The 13665-nt window shown below is 46.5% G+C and overlaps 1 protein-coding gene across 2 annotated transcripts in view; it reads left to right on the top strand.

Annotated features, from left to right (window-relative positions):
- MALT1 (MALT1 paracaspase) overlaps window positions 1–13665 on the top strand; it is a 71572-nt gene that overhangs the window by 10382 nt on the left and 47525 nt on the right. For both annotated transcript variants that reach the window (XM_019496108.2, XM_014594107.3), the window contains exons 3-4: window positions 4118–4239; window positions 5925–6075. In XM_019496108.2, the coding sequence (XP_019351653.1) occupies window positions 4118–4239; window positions 5925–6075 (273 nt within the window). The remainder of the gene's footprint in view (window positions 1–4117; window positions 4240–5924; window positions 6076–13665) is intronic.

Raw genomic sequence — 13665 nt, 5'->3', positions numbered from 1 at the left:
ATCTGGGGGAATGTTTGTTCACCAGAGCGCCCCAAGGGATGATGAGGTCGAAAGGTTTTAAATTACTGCAAGGCTGTGTCAGGCTGGACATAAGGAAGATTTTCTTTACTGTCCGAGACCCCAAGGTTTGGAACAGCCTGCCATTGGAGGTGGTTCAAGCACCTACATTGAACACCTTCAAGAGTAAATTGGATGCTTATGTTGCTGGGATCCTATGACCACAGCTGACTTCCTGCCCTTGGGCAGGGGGCTGGACTCGATGATCTTCCGAGGTCCCTTCCAGCCCTAATGTCTATGAAAATCTATGAAAATTATGCACAGAAAAACTCAAAATTATGCAGGTACTTTGTAGGGTTGGGGAGTGGATGTGGGGTGGGTGTGGGGGGGAATTTGTGAAGGGGTGTGTGTGTGTGGGATTTGAAGGCTGGGGAGGGGGCAGTCCCCACAGTGGGGTCTAATGCTCAGTGTAGGGGGACCCCCATGTGCCCTGGCAGAATGTGGGGTACTATGGGTTAGGAGTGAGCAGAAGCAGCAGGGCTGGGAGGGCTGTGGCTTGGGAGTGAGGGGCAGGGACAGGGCATGAGCATATCACTGCTCCCCCCACAATTGAATTACACCCGCCCCCGCACCCCTGGATAAGCCTCCTTCAGCTCTGTCCCATGATCTGCCCCAGCCCCAGCCCCAGAGTCCCATTCACCCCTGCCTCACTGCCTCCATCAATGTGGGGACCTCAGTCTGCCCCCCACCATCCCTTCCCTCTCTCCCCATCACTTCCCCTTCCTCTCCACAGACTTACCTGTTGGCCATTGCTCTATACTGCATTCCTGGCTGCATGCATGATGTGGCTGTGTGCTTGCATTTGGCATCCTGATCTGGCACCATTATATTGGTGCCCCTCTAGAGAGAGTGTGCATCTGTGTGTGTTACCCCCTACCCCTCTGCCTTCCTGCTATAGTAGCCCGGAGCCAATGCCTGGGCTGCCCTGCAGATCCTCTGCACTGTCACTACTGCCCCGCAAGGTGGCCCAGCGGTGGCGGTGATTGCAGCGGAGCCCAAAATGTGTGATTAATTCATTAAAAAAATATTAATGTGTTAAGTGGTTGTTGCGTTAATAAAGCACGTTAAAGGTGATTGATAGCCTTATTAATTAGCCCATCCATGATGATGCTTATTTGTGTGCACCCACTGGCTCTTCAAGACAGCTATGCTGCATCCATCTTTGGGTCAGTGCATGCAGAGTGAGCATGCCTGGCTTTCCTGTAAGGTCTAGAACAGTTGTTTTCAACAATTTTTTAAAACTCTGGGGATACTGATAGACATGTAGGTCCCCACTGTAACTCATGGCATTTCACATAAAGTGCTATGAGTTAGAATGACCCTCCTCCCCCAAACCCAGTAGAAATTCGCTGTTGGGTCAGTGCAGGGAGGGGTGGAAATAAGCTTCACTTTGAAGCCAATCCAGCAGAGGACCCTGCCTGAATCCTCTCTCCCCTTGCCTCCCCTCTCCTCCTATCTCCCTCCCCCCCCCCCCCCCCCCCCAGCTCCAGCTCCAGTACTGTCTGCAGGAAGGGAGGGAGAGGGAGCTGCAGGCAGGGGGTTGCCTGACATGAGCTGGAAGAGGAAGGGGCTAGGGGAGGGATGTGTCGAGTGTTGGCTTAGAAACGGTATTTAAAGGCCTGTTTTTTGGGAATTGGCTTAGAGGTATAGATGTGTGCATTATAAGGGGTCAAGATGGGCAGTAGGGGTTAAATGGATTTCTAAAGAGCTTGGGAGATACAAACACAGCTTCTTAAGGCCCCGAAAGCAGATGGGTTGCCTAGCACAACAAGACCAATGGGTGGAGACACAGCCTGAGAATTTTGGGGGGCATGGCATAACACAAGATCACAGCCTTCAAGGTTACCTAACACAACAAGGACACGTAGCCTGGGAACCAACCAAGTATGTACCATACTGTCCCATAACACAAGATAAGTGACACCAGCAACAAGGCCTCAGATCAGGGGGGTCTAAGTCCCAGTTTTGGGGGAACAGACCAAATTAGGAGAAGGTCTGGAAGGCTACGTGGACCAGTGACCACAGAGCGATGACCAACCAGAGAGAGCCACAAGTGGCCTACGACTGACGAGTCGTTAGGAGTCATCAAGGGAGAAGAAGAATACAAAAGCAGAGACTTGAGATTAACAAAGGGTCCCACCCGTCCCTCCTCTTCCTCCCAGTCCCTCCCTTTGTCCCATCCCTCCCTGGTCCTTCTTGTCCCTCCTTCTCTTCCTCCCTGTTCCTCCCCAGTTTATTCCCTGAGAAGGGTCCCCATCCCTATCCCCGTCCCCTGGGAAGGGTCCCCAAGGCCACCATGGACGGAGGGCATACCAGCAGCCCATCTCATTCACCTCACTGGAGTGGGCCTAGGCACTCCCACCTGGCTGTGGGCCTTGGCATCCCACCTCTAGACTGCTGACATGACACGGCTACAACCTAAACCCCGGCAACATGACATACTGACATCTGACACCTAAGAGCGAGCCTCAGAGTGGAGCCTGCATCCTGACCAGCTGTACTTTGACTCTGATGACAGCTCTAGGATCGGTAGATATAGAATTGTTTGATTGATTGTTTTTATTGTTGGTTTTTTGTTATTACGCTGTATCAATAAATTTGTCTATTATCAACTGGCAGGTATTGTGGGCAGTCTGAGGGTTGTGCTTGCCTGGAACAAAGATATAGGGGCTGAGTTCCTAAAATCCAGTGTCAACAGTGAGGTGGGGGGCTCTAATCCCAGTGTGAATTGGGCAAACCCTAGCCTGCATCTTGCCCTCCCTTTTCCCCCTCCCATTCCTGCAGACAGCACCCGGGACTGACCCTAGGGAAGCCAAGTCCCTTAAGGTGCTCCACTTTGGATTGATTGTTGATTGTTCATTAGATGAGGGTTAATTCATTGTGTGATCTGCCTCTTAAAGTGCTCTGCAGCCATGTGCATGTGTCACAGCATGGCTATAGATCACTTTCAGAAGGCTGACTGTGCGACAAGTGTCACTTCTGTCAGCAAAATCCTTGTCAGACTCAAAGCACCTCTCCATAACTTTATGGAGCGTTTCATTTCAAAAACTTTTTTTTTTTAAATTACAGCTCTTATTTCCTTGTGGAGGGGGCAGACAAGTGGGGGTGGGGGAGCAGCTAGCCAGGCAAAACCTGAGCCTGTCCTTATCTGCCTATTTTCTCATACCTGAAGCCCGAGCCTTCCTTTATCTGCTTCTCACACTTTGCTTATCTCCTCACACTTTCTGTTGCACCCTTCCAATGATCTTAGGGCACTTCAGGATACCTCTCATCCTGGTTGAGAGTTTACTCATAAAGTTTACTCTTAAATATTTTACTGTGACCTGTGTGGCAAACTCACATGTAACTGTTTCTTAGCAGTCTCTACCCAGAGTGAAACTGCCTTGCACAAAAGAAAGTGATAGCCAAAGTGATAGTTGGCAAAAGAAAGTGATAGCCAAAAGAGGACAGCTGGGGACCTGGAAGGGCTTTTGTACATCCAGTTTACAACACTGTGACACAAGTGGCATTTTCCTCTTTGCCTTGTTACCTGCCTATCTGTTTTCTGTTGGAAGAAGAAACAGTATCAGTATAAGAGCAGTCTCTTACCATTGACTTCTTTCCAAAAGGAGACTTCTGATGCCTCTTAAAATTTGCTGTGTAAATAGAGAGCAGGAAGAGATAAAGGAGTCAGCTGAACTTACAGTGTTGTAGGTTGTTTCACCCAAAGCACCCAAGTTGATCTTAACGTTTAAATAAGTAAACTAAGACTAACTTTTTGTACACTAAGAAAGTCCTGCCTTTGGCAAGAGAGTCTTCACTTCAAGATTCTGTTAAACTTGTGGGTAACAAATACAGTAACTTTATGATATTTGATATCCAGAACCCTTATTTAATCCTCACAACATACCATTTATACCCAACGATAAGAGCTCTATGGAAAATAAAGTATTTGAACTATTGTGGAGGGCAATCTGTTCACTGCAAAACTATAATGAGATACATGAGTGTAAAAAAAGATAGTTTAACACAAATTGATTCTTCTAAGATGACTTATAACCTTTTCTTTTTTTTTCTTTAGGTATAAAGATTGTTGTACAACCAGACCCTATGGCAGTATTATCTGGCCAGATAGTTAAGCTGTGCTGTTGGGCAACTGGGCACCCATTTGTGCATTATCAGTGGTTCAAACAGGAAAAAGAGGTAAAGAAGTGCCAAAAAGTGGGTAAAAGAAATGTCGGCTTGCAGCATATCAGTATTTCTAACATTAAAGCAGTTAAAGAGAGTTCACCTTCTCTTTTCCAATGTCTTGAAGATATGCCTAAGGCTATTTGATTTGTTCTAGAAGTTTCCATATTGGCAATCTTAAATGTCCCACTCTTTAGTCATAGAAATAATAAAAATAAGTTATATTAAAGTTCTCTTATGTCTCATCAAAGTAGTTCAGTTGTAATTCATTTTACGTGGCCATAAAATATGAGGACTCTAATCCTGCAAGAATGGTGTCAGTCATGAGCACCTGGGATATCTTTTATTAAGGATTTGAGTAATTCCATTTTGCATGGAAGCAAAGGTCAGGATGTGCCCGTTGCTGTGGCACTAGGACCATCTACAGTTTGCCATAACTGCAATTGTTACATTGGCACAGCTTTGTCACAAATATCAGCAATGACCTAGGTGAGGGGTTGGCAACTTGTGGTATGCAGAACCATGGATTTTGGCTTGCAGATGCGTGTCTTTGGCTGCAGGCACTTGTGCCCATGTTGCCACAGGGGTGGGTCACTTTGGCCAGCATCTGTAAAAGTTTTCTTACCCCTATCCTAGACTGAAAGCAGATAAAAATTTATTCCAGTGGACTCTGGGTGGCATTCCCCAGGAAAATAATTTTGCCCTTCTGTACTTAGTTATCTTGGGGCATATTTCTGGTTTGGTTTGGTTTGGTTTGGTTTGGTTTGGTTTTGGTTTTTAATACACCTATATATGGTTAACAGTGGTATAAAAGGCCATATTAAAAAGTCATTTTAGATAATTGTTAGGCCTTGAGGGATGCATTGAATTAATTTGTCCCCATGTTTCTAAACTGAATGTAGTAATCTCTATATGATCAACCCATGTATTATTTCTAAATCTCCTCTTGGCTGTGGATCCAAAAAATGTAAATTATTTTCATGTGTAGCCTTTTCCTGCCACTCAGAATTAATTCTAACAGTTTCCTGTACATAGCTGAGTAAATCTGCTTATGGTAAAAACATGGGAGCTGGCTTGAATAATTCTTTGGGAATTGTTTCCAGTTGTTTGTGGGAAGGAGAAAGACTCTAAACTGAATTCCTGAAACAGCCCATACTCAAGAAAAGTGGCTTTAGAAATTGCTGCACAGAGCAATGCCAATTTGCACATGAACAAAAAATTACTTTTAAGCCATTAAATGCTTTTTCAGGCTTTTCTCTTTTGACAGTTTCAGATGGTCTAAAGCAGTGGTTCTCAACCTTTTTTGTACCAGGACCCATTTGTAAACATTGATGGGCAATCCCGACCCAGTGCCCCTCACTCCTAACCTGCTGCTTCCCACTCCCAGGCCCCAGACCCCCAGTGTGGCCCCAAGCAGCCCCTTGCAGGCTGGAACTCTGCCAGCCTGCAAGGGAAAACCCATGGTTTCCCACATTTTTCTCCTTTAAAGGAGAATCCATTTTTAAAGTTTGTTCACAACCTTTTCATTTATTCTTGTGACCTATTTTTGGGTCACAACTCATGGGTTGAGAAACGCTGCTCTAAAGAACTGAGAGCAAGATTCAGTATTCCTGGCTGTGAGTAATAAATCCACAAATGTTTATTGTAAACTAGAATCAATCAGTCAAAGTTCAGTTTTTTCTGTGGCTCTCATGACACAGGTTCCACGTGGGAATTCCCCTGAGCTGGTTTTTAATCCCGTGAATGCAAGTGATTCTGGGTTTTACATCTGTCGAGTGAACAGCGACACTTCCTTTGCATTCAGTCGGTGGGCACAGCTGGATGTCTGTGATCTCCAAGGAGCATCTTATGGTGAGTTGCAAATGTTTTCCACTACAGGCCCTTCTGTGCAGGTGTGGGGCTGGGAAAGGTGAGTGAGATTGGTTTGAGCTGCTTACAGTAAATACATCTCTAACAAATGCACATCTTTTGTGAGTGTCCCTCTTTGGCTTGTCATAATACTTAATTAACTACAGTTCATATGTGGCCATAACACTGTAAAGTAGTAAAGGGATGTATCACACTTCAGTGTTTTGTGCTGGCTAAATTGGGAAATTAGGAAGGAAAGTTGGCTCTGCAGAGCTCCTATAAGCAAGGTTTTCCATTTATCGTCTCCATTAGGTAGAAAAGAATGGAGAATGGGCATAGCCTTGACTCCATCCAGTGCTTTAAAGAGGGCCTCTGATTAAGAAAATGAAGTTTCTAAACAACAGGAGGGTTTTTGAGGTGTGTGCACACTTCCTGGGGACATAATCCCCTCTGGCTGCCTACTCCACTGTCTGAGCTTCAAGAGAGGAGGAGCCAATCAGGACTGGTCCCAGAGGCAAGTCTTTGCCCCTTTTGTGAGCAATAGATACAGCTTCTCTGCCCCATCCTATCCAAGCAATGCTCAGTCAGAGGAGGGAGAAGGGCGTGAAGAATCCCTGGAGCTTTCCTTTCCCTTTCTGTCCCTCCCTCTCCTCTTCTTAGCCTGGAGGGAGTAAAAAGGCACTTGTTCCACTTGGGTCTGGGAGATGAAGGTAGCTCTGCCTGGAGCCTCTGCAGGGATCCCATGGAAGCTTAATATACCTTGCAGAAGAAACAGTGCTTTAACAGGTACTGGAAAATGAATATGCCCTAGGTTCCTGGAGGGTTTGTACTATGGTTAAAATGTGTGCTAGCAAAGCCCATGCTGCCACATTTTCACTGCCGCATGGTTTGATTAAGGCAGCAGGCCACAGCAGGAGCACGCACAGCACAGCCCTGTCAGATTCCAGTGAATCTGCAAATTCTGCTGAATACCTTGTCACAAGGACATGAAGAATAACGGATTAAGGCAGTATGGTATAGACTCCAGTCACACCTTCTCTTTTTTTTGTGGGTATAGGTGTACCCATTGAGTTGCAAGCCTCCCTCTCTATTGCTCCACAGGCAGTACTGCCCCTTTGCTGTGGTTAAATTGTTAACTCATCACCTAGCCCTAATGTATAATAAGGGAGTGCTATTTCAGCTAATAAGGAGTTCATGTAGATCAACTTTTTTCTGCATCCATTCTTTTAAGCCAAGAAAAAGAAGCAACACTTCTTTTATTTATAAGTAAATGACTAGAGTGTAGTGACCTGTATTGGATAAGCTTTTGTGAGCGCAGAAAGAAAGAAATAAAATGGAAGGAGAAAATTAATATTTTAAAAGAGAACTTCAGTAGCCTTGCTAGCATTGACTCAGCTGCTTAGAAGAACTAGTAGTGTGCAGTAAATCTGCTATTTGTACTTTACTTGTGCCAACACCGTGCATTACTTCTAGTTTCTAAGGTTACGAGAAACAGTTTAATTTCTCTTAAGTGACTTGAAAGTTTATGAACTATTTTGCTGCCCTATTGATAGATAGATGAGATGGAATTCAAGAAGTTAAAAAGCAGCAAAATGATCTTCAGTCAAAAAAAAAAAAAAAAAAGCTTATTTTCCTGTACTGTGTAGCTCATTCAAGGCACTTCAATATAGGTTTATAAGCCGTTACAGTAGCATTTTGCTTCAGGCAAGAGAAGGGTACAAGGATACAACCCTTTTGCTAAAATTGCAAGGATGACTGCTATAGCAGTTTGAAATCTTTTTGCATCAGAAATTTAAAAAATTACTCGGTTTGATATTATCAGAACAATAATCCTGTCTTCCCCAATCTAATTTTATTCAGTGAATAGTAGCACTTCTAGAGCAATTGAATTCTTAAATCATCCTGATCTTGTCGTCATGTTCCCTGTGCTGACTGAATCATGAATGTTTTAAGACCTCACAGAGAAAGTATAAAGAATGTTTCATCTGATTCTCATGATTAAAGGGCATTTGGGATGCATCCAGATATAAAGCACCACACCTCATCACTGACAACAAAGCATCTCTGCACTGCCAGTAATAACAACTGTGTAATGCAGGGGCGGGAAATTATTTCGGGCAGAGGGCCGTTTACCCAGTTTTGGCAAGCTGTCGAGGGCTGCATGGGTAGCCCCGCCCCTTGACAGGTGCCCCGCCCCCTGGTTACCATCTTGGTAACAATGTCCCAATGTCTTGGGACCAATGTCTTGGGGCCAGCACTGGTGGGGCCTAGAGTGGGGCACAGGTTGGCAGGGGTCTGTGGAGCTGGGCTGGGCTGCACCAGCAGGGAGAGGGGGGAGCTGGCCCGGCTCTATAGAGCTGCTGCCAGCCGGGACCCTGTATCACTGCCATCCTGCTCTGGGCCCTGCTGGCGCTGGCCCCGGGACACCGGTGTGGGCCCCGTGCACCTGCTCACTCCCAGTACCCCCCAGCCCCACAGTACAGGTGGGGGGCAGCGTGCAGCCCCGACCCCCTGCTTGCCGGCAAGGAAGGAGCTGGTGCTGAGTGCGGAGAAAAGCAGCCCCCTCCCCTGCCCTGTGGCCGGCGCTCCCTGCTGCAGCTGCTCACAGCTGTCCTAAGCAGGCACAGGCAGCCCCAAGTGGGCTGCGAGTGGCTGCAGCGTGGGGTGCTGGCCATGGGGTGGGTGAGGGGCTGCTTTTTCCTTGCGCCCAGCACCAGCTTGTAACCCACCCCAGCTGCCAGCCTGGGCCCCGCACCAGCTCCAGGCTTGCCCATTGGGGCTGCACCACAACGGCAGCAGCTGCGGCCCCCCCATTTGCCATGCCAGGCAGTGTTTGCCACCATTGCCTCTGGGCTGCCCAGCGCGCAAGCTCCGGGTGGGCAGCAGCAAACACTGCCCAGTGCAGCAAGTGGGGGGACCGCAACTACTGCCGCTGCGGTGCAGCCCTGACAGGCGAGCCCAGAGCCGGCGCTGGGCCCAGGCTGGCAGCAGGGGTGGGTTACAAGCTGGTGCTAATTGCGGGGGAAAAGCGACCCCACCCCTGCCCCATGGCCAGCGCCCCGCACTGCAGCCACTCGCAGCCCGCATGGGGCTGCCTGTGCCTGCTCAGGACAGCCCTGCGTGGGCTGCCAGGGAGCACTGGCTAAGATAGCGGGGAGTGCTGGCCACAGGGCGGGGGAAGGGTCACTTTGCTCCAGGCTCCATCCCTGCCTGGAGTCCTCCCCTCCCCTGCCCTGCCCTGCCCTTCCCTCCCCTCCCCTTACCTGAGGTTCCCGCCCCGGGGCAGCCACATGGTCCCAAGCCAGAAGCCCCTGCTGGGGCTTCCAGGGGGGGAGGGAGGGCTGGGGGGGATGGGGTCCTTGCTGTTGTGGGAGCCTGCCGGGCTTCCCCTGGGTCCTACTGCCCCTGGTTCCTATAATTTTTTTTACAGGAACCAAAGACAGATAAATATTAACTTTCTAAAATTTTTAGGGGCACCGCAGACTGGATAGAATGGCTGCGTGGGCTGGATCCAGCCTGCAGGCCATATTTTGCCCACCTGTGGTCTAATTGGTCTTCCCTAATTGTGAACTCACTTGCATTAACTTATAACAATTAAGTTTAATGGAAGGCAGATGACAAGACTGAATACATCTACATAAAAATGTCTTAAGTTCTGTGTTTATATTATAATAGGTAAACAAGAGGAAAATAAAATGGGAAATAAATTAGTATGTTGACAATTAGACTGAGCTGGACAAAATTTTGAGATGGGGCTATGCCATGAATTATTCCTCCTTTTTTGGAGTCCTTAATAAACCATCTACATGACATGGTAACCAGCCCATGGTTCTGAGCATACATGTTAGTGAAGCCTCACAGCAAGCCCTCCTGGCATACATGATTGCAGTATTACTGTTTCTGCATTTGTCCATGTGTTTCTGGTGGAATATCTGATGGGTCTTTGTGCTGAGATGCTCTAGGTTTCTTTTTCCCATACAGTTGTGAGAGAACATGTATGACACTAAACTGTGAGAAGGGCACAGGAGAGCCATTAGAAGTGACCTTGCCTGCATCCTCACTGCAGAGAGGTCAAGTTCTGTGCTACCTAAAGTCGAACTCTGGCTTTAATTCATACCGCAGCCAGACAAGCAAGGTCAGGATCAAAGTGCAAATAAGCATGTATTTGAAGATATTGTGTGTAGATGGTGGTGTGGACAGGAGGTTGAACACCATATTCTTGCCAGGGAGCACTGGCTAAGATACCAGCATAGATGGTGTGTGACTTTCTCAACCATCTCATTCTATTGAAACCTACTCAGCATGTTTCTCAGCTCCTTCCCAATTAAAACTGTAGTGAAAACAGAAAGTGCCTCTAAGAAGAGGGAAGGATAAAGCTAGGGTGAAATGGGGGAGGTATGTTTTTGTCACATGTAAGCAGTAGTGTAACTAGGGTGGAGTGTCAGGGGCAACAGCCTGGGGCACTGGCATGTGTGACCACACTGGCAGCATGGCAGCAGCTGGAAGTTTCTGCTGCCCCCATGAATCCCTCTGCCCCAGGCACCCAGCTGCCTTGCTACACTTCTGGTAGTAAGGCTTAAGGAGTCAGTAAACTGAGCACTTGGTGATGGGGAGAAATGTATCTAGGGATCCTTTATAACTAATTAGAAGAGCAACATCGCAGAATTCAAGGGATCTTCTTTCAGCCTCTTTATCTAATGCTATGTGTGTACATAGTTTGTTACTCAGAACATAAACTGCTGAACTTAAACTTGCCAGCTGCAATTTTTTTTAAAGTCAGTTGGAGCTGGACATCAAACTTCCTTAGGTCTGTTTAAAAAAAATCACAGCTGCCAACATTAGATAAAAATGGCCTTCTACTTATCCCTAACCCTATTCCACTGAAGGCTAGAAAGTGCAAGCCTGGTACTGCTGCTGTTGTAAGCATGGGGAACTAATTAAATGCAAATAATGCAACCAAAGAAGAAAGTAGCAACTTTGAGATAACCTGGGGGAGGGTGGGGAGATTCACTGTTCTCCTGCTTCTTCTGTTGAATCATCAAGCAGGACAGAAGTGACACTAACCCCGCTGACAGTTAATTCTTTGGCTGGTTTGACAGGTTGTTTGACTGAGAATAGGATTCTTATGGCATTTCTGCAGCTGCAGTAATCCGGTGTCATGAGCACGATAAAATTACTTTACCTTGTGTCATCTACCCAAAGAGAGAGAGGATTTACAATCTGTATCAAGCTGAAGAATTTGCTAAAGTATAAACTTCTGAGAGGCCAAAAGTGACCATATTTTACCAAAAAAAAAAAAAAAAAAGTGTAAAAAACCAAAAGCTAGAAACTGGTTCTTTGTTTTTTGGCTTTTTTTGGTTCAGTTTCCTCATGAATGGGAGTGTAGCCAGGCAGTTCATTACTAATCTTGGCCCCAGGTTGAAATCTGGTTGTATTAGAGCTTCTGGATTTTTTTCAATGGCTCAATTTCTTTCTTTATGAAGCTCCAATGAGCCTTGCATGGAAATCTGCTAAACTACAGTAAGATGTGCAGAATAAGGGGAAACCAATCTTCCTCCACTGCGATTAAGAGTTATGTAGTGACAGATCTCATATATAGCCTATCACCAAGCAAGAAATTGGATGTGAGCAAGGGTTTCTCCAGCAGTTGTGCCCACCCAATAGATCGAGACAATAGTTCTGAGTTTCATAAGTGACCTGGAAAGAAGCTATAATTTAGATCTCCTTACCTCCTTTTTGCTTTTGCAAAGCAAAAATGGCTTGAAGATGTGTATAGATTAAAAGCTTTTGTACTGCATTTCAGAAATATCTATTCCTACATCCTCTGTTTTCCTGGACTTCTAAGTGGATCTGGACGTTTTCTCAACCCTTGAATATGTATTAGGGGTGTGTGAAACGGGCCCTATTCAGTTCGGATTCGCATTCAGGGACAGTGATTCAATCCATTGATTTGGATCACTGTCCCTGATTCGGTACGGCTGAATCCGAATCTGATGAGTCAGTGGACACAGGCACAGCTTTAAAAGATTTTTCTATATACCTTCAGGTAGCAGGCACGGTCCATGAATGCTGCGGTGCTGGGGCACGTGGAGTGTCCCACAGCAGCACAGGGGCCTCTTCAGCGTGCTCGGCAGCGAACCTGGACGTGGACTCTAAGTACTTCCAGTCCACGTCCGGGTCTGCTGAGGAGTGTGCGGGTGGGCTCCTCTGTGCCCTCCTGGACTGGCAGTCTGCTGCAGGGGGACTCTGGGTGCCTACCCAGACCCAGGAGGCACCAGTTACCAAGCCGGGGGATGGTGCGGGGCGGGGGGCCCCGGCACATTCCCTGGTGGATCTGGAAGTGCTTCTGGTCCACTTTTGGGTCTGCTGCCGAGCGTGCTGGGGAGTCCCCCGCGCTTCTGTGGCACCCTCCATCTGCCCCAGCACCGCAGCCTTCAGAGCCCCTGCTACCTAGAGGTATGTCAAAAAAACATATAAAGCTGTATCTATTTCTGAATCACTGAATCTGTCCAAATGTCTCCGAATCAATTCGGAGGGTTCTGAATCAATTCAGAGAAATTAAAGGGTCCTCTGATTTGATTCGGATTTGGAGATTTGGGCACTGAGTTGGGCCGAATCTCCACTGAATCTTATCAGGGACCGAAGCTTCACACAGTCCTAATATGTATGTCAAGCATCTGAGAAACTGCTTTTATGATTTTGTTCATCTAACTAGAAATATCTTCCCTGACAATTGTGTGGGATTCACCTCTTGTCAAAAAACAGAATTTCTACCCTGTGGGATATTCAAAGACTTCAGTGTGTTGTTTCATCCTAGATTTGGGAAGAAAATCAAGTGACACTATAAAAAAAGGCTAAAATTAAACATTTTCACCTTGAGTAAAATGAAATGTTTAATTAATTCCATATAAAAAATTTTAAGTGCTGCATTCTCGTAAAACATTTCTGTTTTGTCCAGTCAATTATATCTAATGTGGCACTGCTTTGTTGGGAAATTTTTAAGCCAGTGGTGTTGTCTTTGTACCATTTGAAATCATAATTCTACTTGCTCTGTAATTATTCAGAGGTGTAACTAGTTTTTGTTTTAGGGCAAGAAGAAATAGTTGCTGCTGCCAGGGGAGGTGTCAGCATGGCCAACAGCTATGCGTTAACACAGTATCCGCTGGGTATCTGAACCCTTTCTCACCCTCCTACTGCAGCCACTGCAATTCCTGTTCTGAGCAGCAGTGTGAAACACTGACTTTGATGGTGAGAAAAATGGCTGTGGAACATGCGAGAGGGCACTCAGAGGGGGCAAGCTTTGCTTTCCTCTGATGATCGCCTTTAAGGAACAAGGTTGGAGGGCCTGACTTAATCCCTCAAACATGCAGTTTAGTCAAAGCTTCCATTTTTATTTTTTTCTCTCACCCTATCTCTGTGGAACTGAGACAGACCTCATGTACTTGCAGGCATTACAACCTGCTGTACGTGCTGTGATGCTCGAATACTGGGGAAAGGGGGAGTCAGGATCAAAGGGAGACGAACATATTGCTGTCAGCCCTTAATCCTCACATCACTGACATCATTGACAGGCCCAATGCCAACATACATAAC

The sequence above is a fragment of the Alligator mississippiensis genome, chromosome 3 (genome assembly GCF_030867095.1).
Source record: "Alligator mississippiensis isolate rAllMis1 chromosome 3, rAllMis1, whole genome shotgun sequence".
Taxonomy (NCBI): domain Eukaryota; kingdom Metazoa; phylum Chordata; order Crocodylia; family Alligatoridae; genus Alligator; species Alligator mississippiensis.
This window is presented reverse-complemented; position numbering and strand designations above follow the sequence as displayed.